The sequence below is a fragment of the Drosophila gunungcola genome (genome assembly GCF_025200985.1).
Source record: "Drosophila gunungcola strain Sukarami chromosome 3L unlocalized genomic scaffold, Dgunungcola_SK_2 000014F, whole genome shotgun sequence".
NCBI lineage: Eukaryota > Metazoa > Arthropoda > Insecta > Diptera > Drosophilidae > Drosophila > Drosophila gunungcola.
This window is the reverse complement of record NW_026453182.1, coordinates 1076271-1091820: the sequence shown is the minus strand read 5'-3', so window position 1 is coordinate 1091820 and position 15550 is coordinate 1076271. Positions and strand designations below refer to the sequence as shown.

The 15550-nt window shown below is 41.5% G+C and overlaps 4 protein-coding genes across 5 annotated transcripts; all 4 read left to right on the top strand.

Annotated features, from left to right (window-relative positions):
• The first annotated feature begins 577 nt into the window (after positions 1-577).
• Positions 578-1750, top strand: LOC128260154 (peritrophin-44). Its single transcript, XM_052992938.1, has 2 exons — positions 578-647; positions 709-1750. Exons 1-2 carry the CDS (start codon positions 641-643, stop codon positions 1701-1703), a joined length of 1002 nt encoding a protein of 333 aa, XP_052848898.1. The 5' UTR covers positions 578-640; the 3' UTR covers positions 1704-1750.
• Positions 1751-2975: 1225 nt separating this feature from the next.
• On the top strand, positions 2976-4804 carry LOC128259955 (peritrophin-44). Its single transcript, XM_052992602.1, has 2 exons — positions 2976-3111; positions 3752-4804. Exons 1-2 carry the CDS (start codon positions 3105-3107, stop codon positions 4759-4761), a joined length of 1017 nt encoding a protein of 338 aa, XP_052848562.1. The 5' UTR covers positions 2976-3104; the 3' UTR covers positions 4762-4804.
• Positions 4805-6832: 2028 nt separating this feature from the next.
• LOC128259992 (possible lysine-specific histone demethylase 1) lies at positions 6833-11340 on the top strand. 2 transcript variants are annotated; one of them, XM_052992660.1, is made up of 4 exons: positions 6833-7150; positions 7217-8797; positions 8852-9390; positions 10281-11340. In XM_052992660.1, the coding sequence occupies exons 2-4, from the start codon at positions 7263-7265 to the stop codon at positions 10880-10882; spliced, it is 2676 nt and encodes an 891-aa protein (XP_052848620.1). In that variant the 5' UTR covers positions 6833-7150; positions 7217-7262; the 3' UTR covers positions 10883-11340. The 2 variants fall into 2 exon arrangements, with proteins under 2 accessions (XP_052848620.1, XP_052848619.1); XM_052992659.1 differs by having other exon boundaries at positions 7214-8797.
• Positions 11341-13721: 2381 nt separating this feature from the next.
• Positions 13722-15450, top strand: LOC128260160 (uncharacterized). Its single transcript, XM_052992945.1, has 2 exons — positions 13722-14539; positions 14941-15450. The coding sequence occupies exons 1-2, from the start codon at positions 13757-13759 to the stop codon at positions 15445-15447; spliced, it is 1290 nt and encodes a 429-aa protein (XP_052848905.1). The 5' UTR covers positions 13722-13756; the 3' UTR covers positions 15448-15450.
• The last annotated feature ends 100 nt before the right edge of the window (positions 15451-15550 follow it).

The window sequence follows — 15550 nt, the reverse complement described above, 5'->3', positions numbered from 1 at the left end:
TCTTGCCTCTCTATTTGTTTGTTTGCTTCTTGACTGCAACTAATCTTATCCGTTTCCTATGTGATTTATCAGCGAACAATTACCAATCTCCGAAAATTGTTTGGCATAAGCGTTATTATCGACTACAATTCACCTACTGCTCAGGTCATAAAGAAACAAAAAAAAGTTTAAGTGGTCCAACGGATTACTTATAACTATAGTAATTTAGTGTTCATCAAAGGGTTTTAAACTATATTTACTAGCACAAAATTTTTAAGTATTTGAGGGGTTTTTAAACTTGAACAGTACAGTTCTTAAGGAAAATAAATAGTATTCATAATAACCACATTAAAGAAAATGTTAATTTTTAATGAAAAAGGTTGTTGGTAATCCTAAAGCACTTACCCGCATGTTCCTTCGGAACTTTAACAAAATATATAATGGATTTTCTTTAGTAAATAGTTTTAAAAATCACAAATTCTTATATTCACCTATCATACCTTCTTAAGTACCCCGTAAAAAAAGCAATCCGCTTATCTCACCACCGAAAATAAAAGCTGCGGATAGGCGCTGATCCTCCGATATTGGCGGCCATAAAAGTAATCGTATGTGGAGGGGCGAACTCAGTAAGAGCTATAAGTTCGTTGAAAGTTGAGCTACGATGAAAAGTGGGTAGTTTGCCGAATTCTTTTTGGATTTAAGTAACTTAGATTCGATCCTAAATTATAGAATTTGGAGCTTTCGTGTGCCTGGCACTGCTGCTGCTGCTCCATAATGGCGATTTGGTGGAGGCCAGGGATGAGGACATCTGCCGACTGTTCTCGAACAATACGGTGATCCGGGATCCCGATTCGTGCAGCCAATCGATCACCTGCATCGACCATGTGAGCCACTACAGCACCTGCTCGGGATCCACACCGTTCTTCGACAAGGACACCGGAAAGTGTGTGAAGAGCCTGTCGTCTTCCACCTCCAGCTGTTCGATATCCTGCCAGGGTGTGGCCACCCACTTCCTGGCCGACCCGAAGTCCTGCTACGGGTACTACTACTGCGCGGATCAGGAGACGCCCTTGTACGGCAGCTGTCCGCAGGATACCCACTTTAATGCCACCACCCAGACGTGCACCCGCCTGTACGAGTCGGATTGCACCACCAGCAGCTTCGAGTACTGTAGCATCGTGAAGAACAGTGTGAACTTCGACAACCTGGCCGGATGCAACCAGTACCACCTGTGTGAGAAGGGCGTCCTGAAGGACAAGACCTGTTCGAGCACCATGTACTACCAGGCCAGCACGGGCACCTGTGTGGCCAAGGCCCTGGTGGACTGCGATGCCCATCCGCTGCCCACCAATGTCTGTGGCAAGGCCAGCAAGCCCACCGAGAACAAGTTCGTGTCCGATGGAGCCACTTGCCGCGGCTATTTCTTCTGTGCCAAGCAGAAGGACGGCACTCCGGACGCGAATCCCGCCTGGAATCAGTGTCCCCAGGACCGATTCTTCGACCAATCCAACCAGAAGTGCAACTACCCCAATTTGGTCAAGTGCACCGCCGATCGTTGCGATGGTCGCAGCCCCACTTTCGTGCTCAGCAGCACCTCGGGCTGCCGGAACTATCTGGTCTGCTCGGGTGGAGTCACCTTGCAGGAGAAGTCCTGCGGCAACTACTTCTTCGACGAGGACCTGGGTGGCTGCGTGCCAAACGTAAAGACCTACACCGCGTGCTAGGAGTATGTACTTTGAATAAAGCTCAGCAATAAATGTGATATGGTTAAGTGGGAGAGTATCTTTGGGGCCTATATAGATCTTGACACTGGGAAAGGTTACAATAACAATTTTTAAGATCTTTGTTCAGTAAAGAAGAAATAATTGTAAGCCTTACAAAAAGGTATACACTCTCAAATGACAGTGACATAAAAAATGTAAGATTCCTGAAAAACAAGCCTTGAGTAGTTAGGTCATGCTTCTTAAAATAGTAGGATTATTTACTTTTGCGAGCAGTTGAAGAAATTAAATAAAGCTAGCAATCGGCGTTAAAAAAAAGGTTTTAGGAAAGTGACAATCGGCGTTAAATAAAAGGTTTTAGGTTTTTTAATATATTTGTACTGGCATAGGTCTATCTTCAAATTTAAAACACTGCACTCTTTTCACTCAAAATGCAAGGACTCCAAAACATAAATATTTTGTTGTTGATAAATGTGATTTTGCAAATAAAACAAAAGAAAATTATTCTTCTCTTCTTTGGAATAAGTTTTAACAATTCCACTGTCACTATCTTCAAATGTATGACCAAATAGTGATACATTATTCGAACTCTTTGGCATTTTTTTTTTGAGCAAAGTATTACTTGTTTTTACAAATGTAAATTACCATAAAATATAGACAAATAAGTAAATAACTTGTAACTTTAAAACACAACTGACGGGTAACAAAAAATGAGTTTAAAAATTCAATGAAAAAGAAGAACAAGAAATCAAAACATCATGGAAACTTTACGTGCAGGTGGTTGGAGTCGATTTTACTCACACCCTCATTGACGAGGCCATAAATGATAATCGGTGTCTTATTCGTGGGACGCAATCAATGTTTAAAAAAGTTCTGATTTTCCCTAAAACAAATGAAAGCGAACGCCTTTATCATTTTGTCATATTTACGGTGGCAATATACACAATGGCTTGTGACTGCCGATACGATTCAAATATTTATGGCACAGCTAATTAACGGCCAATAAAATATTATTATTGATTGCTTGAGGAACTTATTAACTAGTTTCACTTTCATTTTTGATTTTAATTAGTGTGATATATGCCAAAATTCATTAGTTCTCACGGGAATTGAGTCCTTAAGCAGAATGCAGACTAATGTTTGCGATTTCAATCGCAAATTACCAAGTACTTCAAGGGGTTTACGTACTTTCGCACAACATCGATAAGATTTGCTTATAATAGGGGCAATAAAGTGCGGTATCAGTAGAGGCAGTAGCAGTAGCAGTAGCCATATTCGCTGGGTAATATAAACATTTCCCATTCACGAAACTCCATTTAGTCTGGAGCAATTAGTTCTCGAGGCCACGTCAAGCTACTCAATCTGTTCTTCTACAAATTAAACCAAATTCCCCAACAATCAGCCATGCTGAGTGAGTTTAATCAAGCAGGCTGCATACACCGCTAAAATTTTCCATCCCAAATTTGCCAGGAAATTTAAAAAAAATTACAAAAAAATGAGTAATAAAAGTTCAAGAGCTTTAAAGTCTATATAACGTACATATACGTACGATCCAGTAATCTTTAAAATTTCAAATAATAATAATGCTATTGCAAGCTAGATTATATGTATGTAGGTTATAAAGATTATTAAAATGAACTTTAGCCGGTAAAATCCAATGAAAATTATTTAAATAATTTTGTGGAAAGTTTGGTACAAGATTTTTGAATTCATCAATTATCAAATTTAATTATTACAAATAAAGATATTAAAAATATTTATTTATTATATTGTATTGAATTATAAATTAATTTTGCTTTAATTCCTAAAAAAAAAAGAGTTTTTTTGGTTAGCAAAAACATTTATTTAATTCGCTTAACAACAATTTTCTTGAAACAATAAACACAGTTTATTAAATTGTACAAAACTAACATTATTTTGCCTTTCCGGATTTCTTTGTCCGCTACTGTAGTTCTATAAAATGTTAAAAAAAATATGAGAGTAACACTTTATTCATTTTTTTGTGAATTAATCAAATGTGTAATTTGCTATAATAGATTTTTTATTTACAGCACCAAGTTTTCGTGGAGTGCTCTTCGGATGTCTTCTGCTGGTGACTTGTCAGCCGGCTTTTTCAGCTAGTGCCGGTGACTATGAGGAGCTGTGCCGGCTGTTCAAGAACGGCACCCAGATCCGCAAGCCGGGCACCTGCGACCAGTACATCCAGTGCTTCGATGGCGAGGGCACCATCGTGTCCTGCCCCTCCGGCCAGTCCTTCGATCCGAACAAGGCCAAGTGCGTGGCGACACTGGCCAACAGCAACCAGTACTGCGGCAATCGCTGCGAGGGACTGGATGGGGAGTGGGTGTCGGATCCGACCGAATGCCACAAGTACTTCTACTGCATGAAGGGAGTGCCGCTGGCGGGGATGTGCCCAGTGGGCCAGCACTTCGAGGAGAGCTCCCAGTCCTGCCTGCACGGCGTGGACTCGCATTGCGTGGACGTGAACAACATCTGCGAACTGGTGGCGGACAAAACCAAGTTCCGGAACGAGGACGACTGCGGCTACTACTACGAGTGTGACAAGAACGGCAAGCACAGCTCCCAGAAGTGCTTCACCTCCAAGAAGCGATTGTATTTCGACGTGGAGACCGGCAGCTGCGTGGAACCGAACAAGGTGGAGTGCACCGCCCATTCGAAGAATGGAATCTGCTCCAGCTCGAAGGTGTTGACCTTCAAATCGGACGGAGCCACCTGCCGTGGCTACTTCGTTTGCCAGGCCCTCTACCCTGTCGCCGACCTGGATCCACTGTGGATGCAGTGCCCCGAAGGCTACTTCTTTGACCAAGACCTGCAGATCTGCGGCAAGGCCACCTCGGTGGTTTGCACCCACAACAGGTGCGATGGGCGCGGCACCATGCTGGTGACCAGCAGCAGCAACAACTGCCACAACTTCATCCGGTGCGTGGACGGCAAGGAGGTGGAGGAGGAGACCTGCCACTTCGACCACTTCTTCGACGAGAGGATCGAGGCATGCAGCTCCACGATCATCTACGACAAGTGCTGCGACGACCGTGACTGAGTGGGGCATCTTGGGGTTTCTCTATAATTATAATTTGCAAAAATCAAAATGGTTGTTTTATTTCGGAATTGCTTTATGTATGATTTAATGGGAGATAATTCAAAATGAACACGCCACAGGAAGAATGCACTGGCAGTTCGAAAGGAATATTAACAATATTTTCAAATTTTCGTTATCAAGTTATGCCTAGTCAATATTGATCAAAAATATTTAAAAATTAAAAATTTTAAGTTTTATTATTAATATAAGTATTAATATAATTAAACTTAAACAATTTTTTTTTATATGTGTATATATGCCACAAGGTACTTTTTTTAAATAAAAAGTCTATTGATTGAACACTATTTTTTACGTATTTACTACATCATTTATGGCACTATTTGTAAAAATAAATATAAAACAGGAATTAACATTATATTTGAGTACATACAAATTTATTAGGAGCTCTGCGCTAGAAAACTAAACTAAAAATTGTTTTTTGCGAATACACATACAAATATGGGTAAATGAATGCCAATATCGATACGATTATTGATACAAGAAAGCATCTGTAATAAAAAATACATTTAAGGATACACACACGAGAAAGGTTATTTAAAAGGAATTTACACGCTACTAAAACATAGCGCGCCATTTAAAAAGTGCTAATTAAAAATTATAAAGTTATTAATAACTAGAGTATACGGAAAGCTGAGGAGGCCATATCGAAGCTAATTATTTTCCAACTAAAAACAACTTTTTGCATTGTTCATGACATGTTGTTATCTTCTAATTACCACTGCCACAGTGTCAAATACAGAATTATAAAAAATGGCACTTATAAATAGCTTTACTGTTTTCTTTAATCTGAGCGTGAAGTTATCAAACGACAATAACCAAGTTGTTTCTAAGTTTAGAAAGTATACATGAGTTAATTAATATCATTTTTGTCCTGAGTAGCATTAACCGGTGTTCAGCTGCTCCCATTCAAACTGCGATTGGGTTGAGTAGTATCTAGTTTTTTCTTAATATGGATATATATATCCACCAAAAAATTGCCATTAGTGTAGGATTGGGAAAGTTAGTATACGTTGATCCCCTTTAGCTAAGTCAAAAGCATCAGCAGAATCAATCACCGAAAGCATTTTTGTCATGCTCTACAGTTCGTTTATAATTTTATACAAGAATAGCCTTTTTATATATTTACCAAGTACTTATCGACTTCCTTTAAAAGTTTTGAGCATTAAAATAAGCGAGTACATAGATAGTATATGTCAGGAGAAAGAGAGGAAAAGAAGGCTTTTTTAATTTAAATTGTTTTAAATCTGTATCTTGAACGTATGTATATGTTCAAAACTGTAACTTTGTAAAACTGAAATTTGTATCATTTCACATTGTTACATGAAATTTAAATATTGGGTATGACAAATTTTTTAATAAAATGAATATTAATACAACAAAACTTATGTGGTTTAAAAACAAGGCCTTAGACTAAAGTTTTGGAATCTTTGGTATAGAAATTTTTACAAAAATAGTTATATTATTTAGTATTGAATTATTACTTATACTTTAGTATTGTCTGTAATTTATTTTTAAGACAGACTTATTAAAAATAAACTTTTAATTTTTTTTTGGATGTAGAGCTTTTACGTATATTTTGCCTTAAGGTTTTAATTTCCCCTTTGCAAAATATTGTACCAATTTTATTTTTAACTGACTTTAACAAAAGAAGACTTGCGTTTATAAACGTAAACAATTAATTAATTGTAAAATTGGGCTCCTTAGTAAAGTCCGTTACATTCAAAATAAAACTTTACCGATTCAGTCAATGAACCGGTTCAGCCTGAAGTAGCAGTTGCGGCTATTATGGACTAGTGTGACCGTACGTCGAGAGAAGTTCCCGCTTTCCGTACAAGAAATTCGCTTCCATTTTTGCAGTAAATTGTAAAAAATAAAACTTTATTTGAAATTTCTAATATTTTAAACTCGGCTTAGGATCACAAAAATGTATTGAACATTTTAAAGGATAAGAGCGCGTAGTTCTGCAGTGTGACCAAACGCAGATGGTTGAATTTTCCGCACCGGTACAGGTATGTTGGCGGCAGTGCGCGGCTGCCACACCGCCAAAACCATATAAACAATTTTACAATTTGCACATTTGAATGTCGAAAAATCGATCTGATAGCTAGCGTAAAATGAAAAGCAACGCATGGAGCAGTTGAGGCAGCAACCGAGAACAGTTCAGTTCATTGAAATCAGGCAAGCAGGGAGTTGTGACCAGGAAAACTTAACCCGCAGCCCGATCGGCAAAACGTGTGATAATAAAACCACTGAAACTTCGCAAAAAAAGTGAAAAAAAAGAATGCAACAGCGTTTTTGTGTTTTTCGCCATTGGATTCATCCGTAAACCGTAAGTTTGCAATAGAATAAAAGTTTCGAGACGATTTTCAGTGTTTTTTTTTTCATTTCGCAGCAGCTTACTCCATTCGGTGTCCCAGTGGGAGGAGTTCCGCTTTCCGGTGATGAAGCCCACCCAATCCGGAGGCAGTGGCTCCAAAATGACCGAGCCCATTGAGTACGTGACCCTGATCAGCGACGATTCCGATGGCGAGCCATCGCCCAAGCGGAATGCTCCTCCCCCGCCGCCGCCTACGCCGGCTGCCAATCCTGGCCAGAAGCCAAAGCAGCCGGATGAGGACTCCAATGATGCCACTCCTGCCACCAGCGATGAGCGGCGGACCAGCCGGCGCAATCGGCCCAAGGTGGACTACAGCAACCGACCCAGTGGAAGTGGAGAGGCATCCGCCTCCAATGACAAGGCCGGATCGGGATCCTTGGGGTCCAACAACCAGCCGGCGGAGCGACGCAGTCAGAACCACACCCAAGCCCGCAAATCGGAGGCGAACGCCACCTCCGTTTCCGGTCCCAGTGCCGGCAATCCGCGTCCCTCGCAGAACGGTGATGCCAAGGAGCGGGATGTGGGCACGCCCACAGTCTTGTCCGGTCAGGAGGGCGCCGTCTTCCAGTCCCGCCTGCCCTTCAACAAGATGACGCCCAACGAGGAGGCCTGCTTCCCGGACATCAGTCGCTCGGGGATTCTGGGCCACCGGGTGTTCCTCAACATCCGGAACAGCCTGCTGCACATGTGGGTGGACAATCCCAAGCTGCAGCTGAGCTACGAGAACGCCCTGAAGAGCCTGCCGCCCCCGTTTGACAGCGAACCCGGTCTGGTGAGGCGGGTGCACTCGTTCCTGGAGCGACACGGCTTCATCAACTTCGGCATCTTCAAGCGTCAACGTCCCATACCCACCAAGAAGCTGGGCAAAGTGATTGTGATCGGGGCAGGGATCTCCGGCCTGGCTGTGGCCCAGCAGCTGCAGCAGTTCGGCATGGACGTGATCGTCCTGGAGGCGCGGGATCGCGTGGGCGGGCGCATAGCCACGTTCCGCAAGAACAGCTACATCGCTGACCTGGGCGCCATGGTGGTGACCGGCGTCTATGGCAATCCCATGACCATCCTGAGCAAGCAGATCGGCATGGACTTGGTGCCCATCCAGCAGACGTGTCCACTCTACGGCCCAGATGGCAAGCCCGTGCCCAAGGAGAAGGACGACGTGATCGAGCGGGAGTTCAACCGACTCCTGGAGTCGGCCAGCTATCTGTCCCACCGCCTGGACTTTAACTACGCCGGCAATTGCCCGGTTTCGCTGGGCGATGCGCTCGAGTGGATCATTAGTATGCAAGAGATGCAGGTCAAGCACAAGCGGGCGCAGCACATGCAGGAGATCATAGCCGCCCAAACGAAGATCATCGAGCATCGGCGCCGGCTAAAGACCGTCAAGCAGAAAATTGCCACGCTGAGGAGTGAGCACCTCGCGATGGTCAAGAAACGAATACCCAAGGGCGTGGAAAGCGATGCGCACTACGGGCGTCAGGAGTTCAACATACGGAACACCCAGATCAAGCTGGAGGAAACGGTTAAGCTGTTCAGCGAACTGCATGCCGAGGATAAGCAGATGGAAGCTAAGCTCCGCGAAGTGGAGCAAAATCGACCCAGGTAGGCCAAGCTATTGACATTCGATTTCAGTTCTAACCAACTCCACATTTTCAGCGATGTGTACCTCTCCTCCCGAGACCGCCTCATCTTGGACTGGCACTTTGCCAATCTGGAGTTCGCCAATGCCACCCGACTGAACAACCTGTCGCTTAAGCACTGGGACCAGGACGATGACTTTGAGTTCATTGGCCACCACACCACCGTGCGAAATGGTTACTCGTGTGTGCCTGTAGCCCTCACCGAAAACCTGGACATTCGCGTCAACAGCGCCGTCAAGGAGATCAAGTATGGCACCAATGGCGTGGAGGTGGTGGCCGAAAACTTGAAGACCTCCAATTCGCAGATGACGTACAAAGCGGACCTGGCCGTCTGTACGCTCACTCTGGGCGTCCTCAAAGTGGCCGTGGCCCACGAGGAGTCGCAGCAGAGCAACACGGTCAAGTTCGATCCGCCGTTGCCGGATTGGAAGCAGCAGGCCATCCGCAGGCTTGGATTCGGGAATCTCAACAAGGTGGTGCTCTGCTTCGACCGCATCTTCTGGGATCCCAACGCGAATCTCTTCGGACACGTGGGCAGCACAACCTCCAGCAGGGGTAAGTGGTTTGACTCTTGCCATTTGGGTATTCTACGTTTGAAGGAAAAGCAACATTGGATAGATTTCGTAACATATTTGTATACCCTTGCGGAAGGTATTATAATTTTAATCACAAGTATGCAAGGCAGTAAAGACATATTCGACACTGTAAAGTTTATATATTCGTTACCCGTTTAAAGCTGTCTAGATAAAACTTTCCCAAAAGATCGTATTTCTATTGCAGGTAGTATTTAAGTCGGAACAGGTCGAATGACTATACCATATAGGTCCAATAAGATTCCTTTTTTTTTAAATTAATACAAATGTAACTACTCCGAGATAGGGCTTTAATAGTATAAAAATCGTCAAATTTATAATTTACTATATTTATAATATATAAATTTTGTAATAACAGCGAAGGTATATAAAGTTGAGCAAACGTCAATGTGTGCGATCGTGAGATTTCCAAAATTGAGTATTATTCAATATGATTTCACCATGTATTGTAAGCTTTTTAATTGTTCTTTTAAGGAGGGTAGAATTTTATTGGTCGCTAAAAGCTGAATATTGTTTTGAGGATTAGGGGTGGTTGAACAAAAATGCATTGTTAATTCAAGTGGAAATTCAGTATTTGTTGTAAGGGAAATATTTAATTTAAGTCAAAATTATTAATATGTGCATTAAAGTCTCTATTTTGTTAAAACTTTTTATAGTCTTTTGTTAAATTTTCGGAAAACAACTATTTGATTAGCAGACTACGTATATCTTAATACAAATGTTTAAACTTTCTGAACCTAATTAACATTAATCGTTTCCATAAAAAAAACACTGATATGTTGCGCAAAATACAATGAACCACTTTTTAGTTAACACTAAACTTATATTATTTGTTTGATTCGTTTCTTGTAGGAGAAATGTTCCTGTTCTGGAGCATTAGCTCGTCTCCGGTGCTGCTTGCCCTGGTCGCTGGAATGGCAGCCAATATCGTCGAGAGCGTGACGGACGACATCATCATCGGGCGGTGCATGTCAGTGCTAAAGAACATTTTCGGGAACACTTCCGTTCCACAGCCCAAGGAGACGGTGGTGACGCGCTGGCGCAGCGATCCCTGGGCCCGTGGCTCCTACAGCTACGTCTCCGTGGGATCCTCGGGCAGCGACTACGATCTGCTGGCGGCGCCTGTCATACCGCCGTCCAGCAAGGAGCCGGAAGGATTGCCACGCCTCTTCTTCGCCGGCGAGCATACGATACGAAACTATCCGGCCACCGTGCATGGGGCCTATTTGAGCGGATTGCGCGAGGCTGGACGCATTGCGGACTACTATCTGGGCTATCCGGAGGGCACACCGCCGGACATTGGCTATTCGGTGGCCGAGGCGGCCAATCTGGTGTCCGTGGGCAACGTGGTGAAGCTACGTGACCTTTCGCCCAACCTATCGGACTCCCCGTCATCAAAGAAGTCTGAGGAGAACTCAAACTCAAACACTGCCGACTCCGCGGAGCTACAGTAAACTTGTATTTAGCTTGAAGAACTTGGGCCCCGCCATTTACTCCTTAAGCGATTAGTTTTTGTATCATACAACTGGGGTTTGCTGTTTTAAACTAAGCTAGACCTACGTAAATGCCTAAGACTATTCCACTACACATGGACTACCTTTAGTTACCACTCAACCAATTATTTTATTACCTTAAATATTCAAGTTAAGAGAAAAAAGCAATAACATCGAACATAGCAAAACTTTAACAGTGTTTCTTTCAGATTAAAACTTTATCCAATCACCTGTCATAATTTGTTCAAGTTGTTTTGATGCATGAGTCCTTACCCTTTTTAGGAAGTGTTTGTAAACTATTAATAAGTGTGTACTATTTTCCTACTTTAAATGTTAAAATATGTATGTATTAGCGTCGTACTTGTTTAATTGTAATTGGCAAGCTTATTATTGATTCTTACATAAACACTAAAATTAGATTAACTTTATTTATGTATTTAGAAATCATGTTTTAAGGACCAATAATAACTTTTTTTGCTCTGTTATCATTCAACAGCTAATTTATGATTTCTTTAAGAATCAACAAGAGACGAAGTTCTTGTATTTAAATATTTATTTAAAAACCACGACGCTATTCCGTTTTTTCCAGATATTCATTTCAATGATTTATTGTTCCTAAGACTGCTATATGATTTCTATAAAATGTATAACTGGAATTGTACAAAATTTGGGCACCTTGAGTTTTATACGTATGATAAAGTCGTGGCTAATCGAGAAAATAAGGTCGGTTACCTCGCCCTCACTGCGTTCAAAACTTTTTCTGCAATGATATAAAAAATTAAAATTAAAAATCTCATGAACTTAAATTGATATATTTTACGTATCAGATTATAATTGATTTAAAATACTATATTATGCGAAGAATGTCATAATTTTTCTTCTTTTCCATATTTTTTTGAGATGTTAAAATATAATTTTTGCTCACTTTTTTTTATAATAATGTTTTGCAGAAATAATTTGCAACTGCTTGATCTAAACAAAGGCATTTAAAACTTCTTCTAAACTTAACCTTTAAACCTGAGGATGCAGGAAACTCCCAAGGAGAGAAAGGAAGATGGAACTTCCTAAAACTTAGTTGCTTATGGCGAACTATTTTATTGTTATTAAAGAAAATGTATAGTTGAAAATATAACTATATAATATAGCCCTTTATTGTGTTTTAATTTTTAGAGAAAAGGAAAAATTGCTAATTCAGGAATCATAATAAAATGTACTTACTGTTTGCTTGTTTTTGTGAAATCAGCTCTATGGATTTTTTGGAAAATGATTTAGCTCAAGCTGTCAAACAGTCAAATAAGTTTTTAATAATATTTATTTATTTTTCAGTCAACTACTTTTTTAATATTTTTTAAAAGAAAAGAAAGGAGGTACAACACTTTTTGCAACATGTTTTTATGAGAAGCAAAAGTTACTCCCAAATCCATCATACCTCTTAACTAGCAGGTATCAGAAAGCGAAACCATTATGTTTTGGGTCTCTCGGGCAGTTGGGCAACTTCTTTCGAAATGGTGTCGCTGGTTCAACGACCCCCAGCTCGCTTTCAATGGCAACGAAAGCTAAACCTTAACCGCCGAAAGCTCCACCATCCACGAAATGGGGGCCTCGGGAGAAAAGCTCGATGGGAAGTGCACTCGGCCGAGCCGATCGTCGGACGAAGGGGTGGGTAGCCATCATTAGAACGGGTTAGATCCGATCAGTGGTGCTCGTGGTGCTCTATTTGCGAGCTTTTTTGGCGCCGTGCATACCCGTACGGTTGTCAAGTTCAATGGCCGATATGCCAGATTCGCAGGTAATACTCAAAAAGCTTCGGAAATTGGTATGGCAAGAGTTAAAGTTTTTGTTTTCTCAATCGAATGCTTTTTTTTCTAACTACCACTATAATAGCTTGCATATACGAGAAAGTCCATCGTGAATGTACATATGTATGTTTGCATTAGAAGTGGCCTTGAGTTGGGTCAACGACCCAAAACTACTCGCGACTGACGTTCAATTTGAAAATAGAACACAATGGGAAATGCACTATCAATTGTGTCGATGGGTTTAATTATTTTGTGCAAACCTGCTGGAATGAGGTCATTATTATTGGGTTCCAAAAATAAATAGCTGCAACTATTTAGTGCACATATTGGTATTGCCCTACTGCGCAACTAGAAATTCTATTTCCGGGGGCAAGATGTTTGTAACTACGGTTTAAGTAATTGTAGTAAAGAATGACTTAAATTTGTATCCTTCATTATTATAAAATAAAATGTCGTAACTAGAGTAAAATAATTTAAAAGAACTGTTGAATTTATTGAGGAAGAACCGTGTAATGTACCCAAAGTTTGCAGCCCTTTTCAGTTGGTTAATTTTGTCAAATTAATGGGTAGTACTTGTATATTGATCAATGGATATAATAAAAGGTAAATAAAGGTTTAATTATAGCAGAAAATACCTTTTTCTTTAATAAATTTTCCTTATGTTTAAGGCTGTACATCGTTTGATGACTATTTAAGTTTGTGTGATTAGAATCGATGTGAAGTTTTAAGATCTTCATAAATAATGATAAACATGTTGCAAAAAGCGATGGGCTTAAAGAAATCTGGGTTCATTGCACTTTAAAACATATATCAATTATATATAAAAAGATCTGTAGTCCGAAAGGATACTCTACCCCCTCTAATCACCTGGTCACGCGGTCATCATCATCATTATTCACATCCACCCACAATGCAGTGCAACTTACGCGGGAGCTTTTCCATAGACGAACTATGTATAAAAGCAGGAACACCCGCTGCAGCGATTCAGTCGCAAAGATTGATTCATCGCCGAAGCTTCATCCACCAGGTCGAAAAAATGAGCGATAGCGAGCTTTCGAGCGCCGTGACGAATGCGCTGTTGGAGCTTTACCAGCGCCAAGACATACCCATGGATTCGCAGCCGATTGCAGGCGTTGGCGAGAATGCCTATGGACAGGTCCTGCGAGTGAGTTGGCCCACAATGTCGGAGGCGGCGACCGTGGTGGTGAAAATGGCGCCGAAGAACGAGGCTCGGAGATCCCACATGCACGTGGTGGACTACTACGCCCGCGAGGTATTCATGTACGTGGAGGTATTCCCCATCTTCCGGGAGCTATCTCCAAACCAAAGTTTGTTCACCGTAGCACCGGCTCTACAGGCAAATGGCCTTGAGGCTCCCGACGAGTTCCTGATTTTCGAGGATCTATCTGAAAGTGGCTTTCGGCCCAATTCGCGCAGCACCATGCCCACCTACGACATCGTCATGTGCTCCCTGAAAGCTCTGGCGGAACTGCATGCCTGCTCGTTCATCCTGCAGAAAAAAAATCCTGCAAAGTTCAGGGAGTTGGTGGAGTTCGTGAAGAAGGACAACTTGTTCACAGACAACATTGAGGAGGTCACCATTGAGTTTGGAAAGGCTCAGTTACGTAAGGCGCGGACCATTCTAAACGAATCGGATGGGGACCATGCCGAAGTGGCCGCCTTAAAGGAGGTCCTGGAACGCTGTGAAAAGCACCTTAAGTCTTTGGCACTTTACTGCGTGGATGGCAGATCGCAGGCTCCACATGCTGTCATTTGTCACGGAGACTTCTGGAACAATAACATTCTCTACCGAACTGAGGTAATTTTGCACTTTTTTTCAACAAGGATTTGCTTAGTTTTTATCCTGATAAAACAGGAGCTTCAAAAAATAGAACTTGAAAAACATTTTCAACACTCAACATTGGAAAAGAGTAATTTAATACTATTAAACATCAAGACAATGCTTTTCATATTTGTTTCACCCTTTTTTTAGGCTGTTTAAATCCTATTAAAAAAATATATTTCTTTTTTTTAACAAGTAATTTATAATAAGACAAGACATTCCATTTCATTTAAATAGCTTCAATAATGATCAATTTTTTTTTAAACTGTTTAAATCCTTTTTAAATTATTTTTTAAACACACCTTTAAGGACATTTATTTTTCGTGATGTGAGGTCAAGCTTTTATATAGATTTAAAAATATTTTATGTTTCCGCAGCCCAATCTTGGTCAACCCGTGGAGGCTAAGCTCATCGACTTCCAGATGTCCCGCTATGGACCGCCAGTACTTGACATTGTCCACTACCTCTTTGCCTGCACCGAGAAACAATTGCGGGATGAGCACTTTTCCACCTTCATGAATGCTTACTACGACACCCTAGACCAGAAATTGTCGTCTTGCGATCTTCACCTCGAAGAGATATACCCACGAAGCGTCTTCAACCGACAGTTGCAACTCTATGGTGTTTACGGCCTAATTATGGGTGCCTTTTCCCTACCCTTTTTTATTTCCAATGCCAGTGAGGTCGTTGACATTGATACCGTTTCCGAGGCTATCCAGGATCTTTCGACATCATCCGATGAGCCCAAGTACAAAGAGCTGATCGAGGAATTCGAAATGCTCAACGTACGGACGTTGCCAATTTTCAAGCGTCGAATTACCGGTATCGTCAGGGATCTGATCAAATATGAGATGACGGAGCCACTTTATAAAATGGACTCCTAGCCCAGTGCTACAGTATTATATATCCAAGTAATATTATAACGAAAAATGGATAGTATTTGAATTCCAAACCAGGCAAAACTCAAGCGTTTGCCAGTATACATAT

Bases quoted from the DNA above. Each gene is read 5' to 3' on its own strand.
- LOC128259992 (XM_052992660.1), top strand. From the start codon at position 7,263: ATGAAGCCCACCCAATCCGGAGGCAGTGGCTCCAAAATGACCGAGCCC. The intron at 8,798-8,851 runs GTAGGCCAAGCT...CCACATTTTCAG, and splicing joins GTGGAGCAAAATCGACCCAG to CGATGTGTACCTCTCCTCCC. The intron at 9,391-10,280 runs GTAAGTGGTTTG...CGTTTCTTGTAG, and splicing joins CAGCACAACCTCCAGCAGGG to GAGAAATGTTCCTGTTCTGG.
- LOC128260160 (XM_052992945.1), top strand. From the start codon at position 13,757: ATGAGCGATAGCGAGCTTTCGAGCGCCGTGACGAATGCGCTGTTGGAG. The intron at 14,540-14,940 runs GTAATTTTGCAC...ATGTTTCCGCAG, and splicing joins ACATTCTCTACCGAACTGAG to CCCAATCTTGGTCAACCCGT.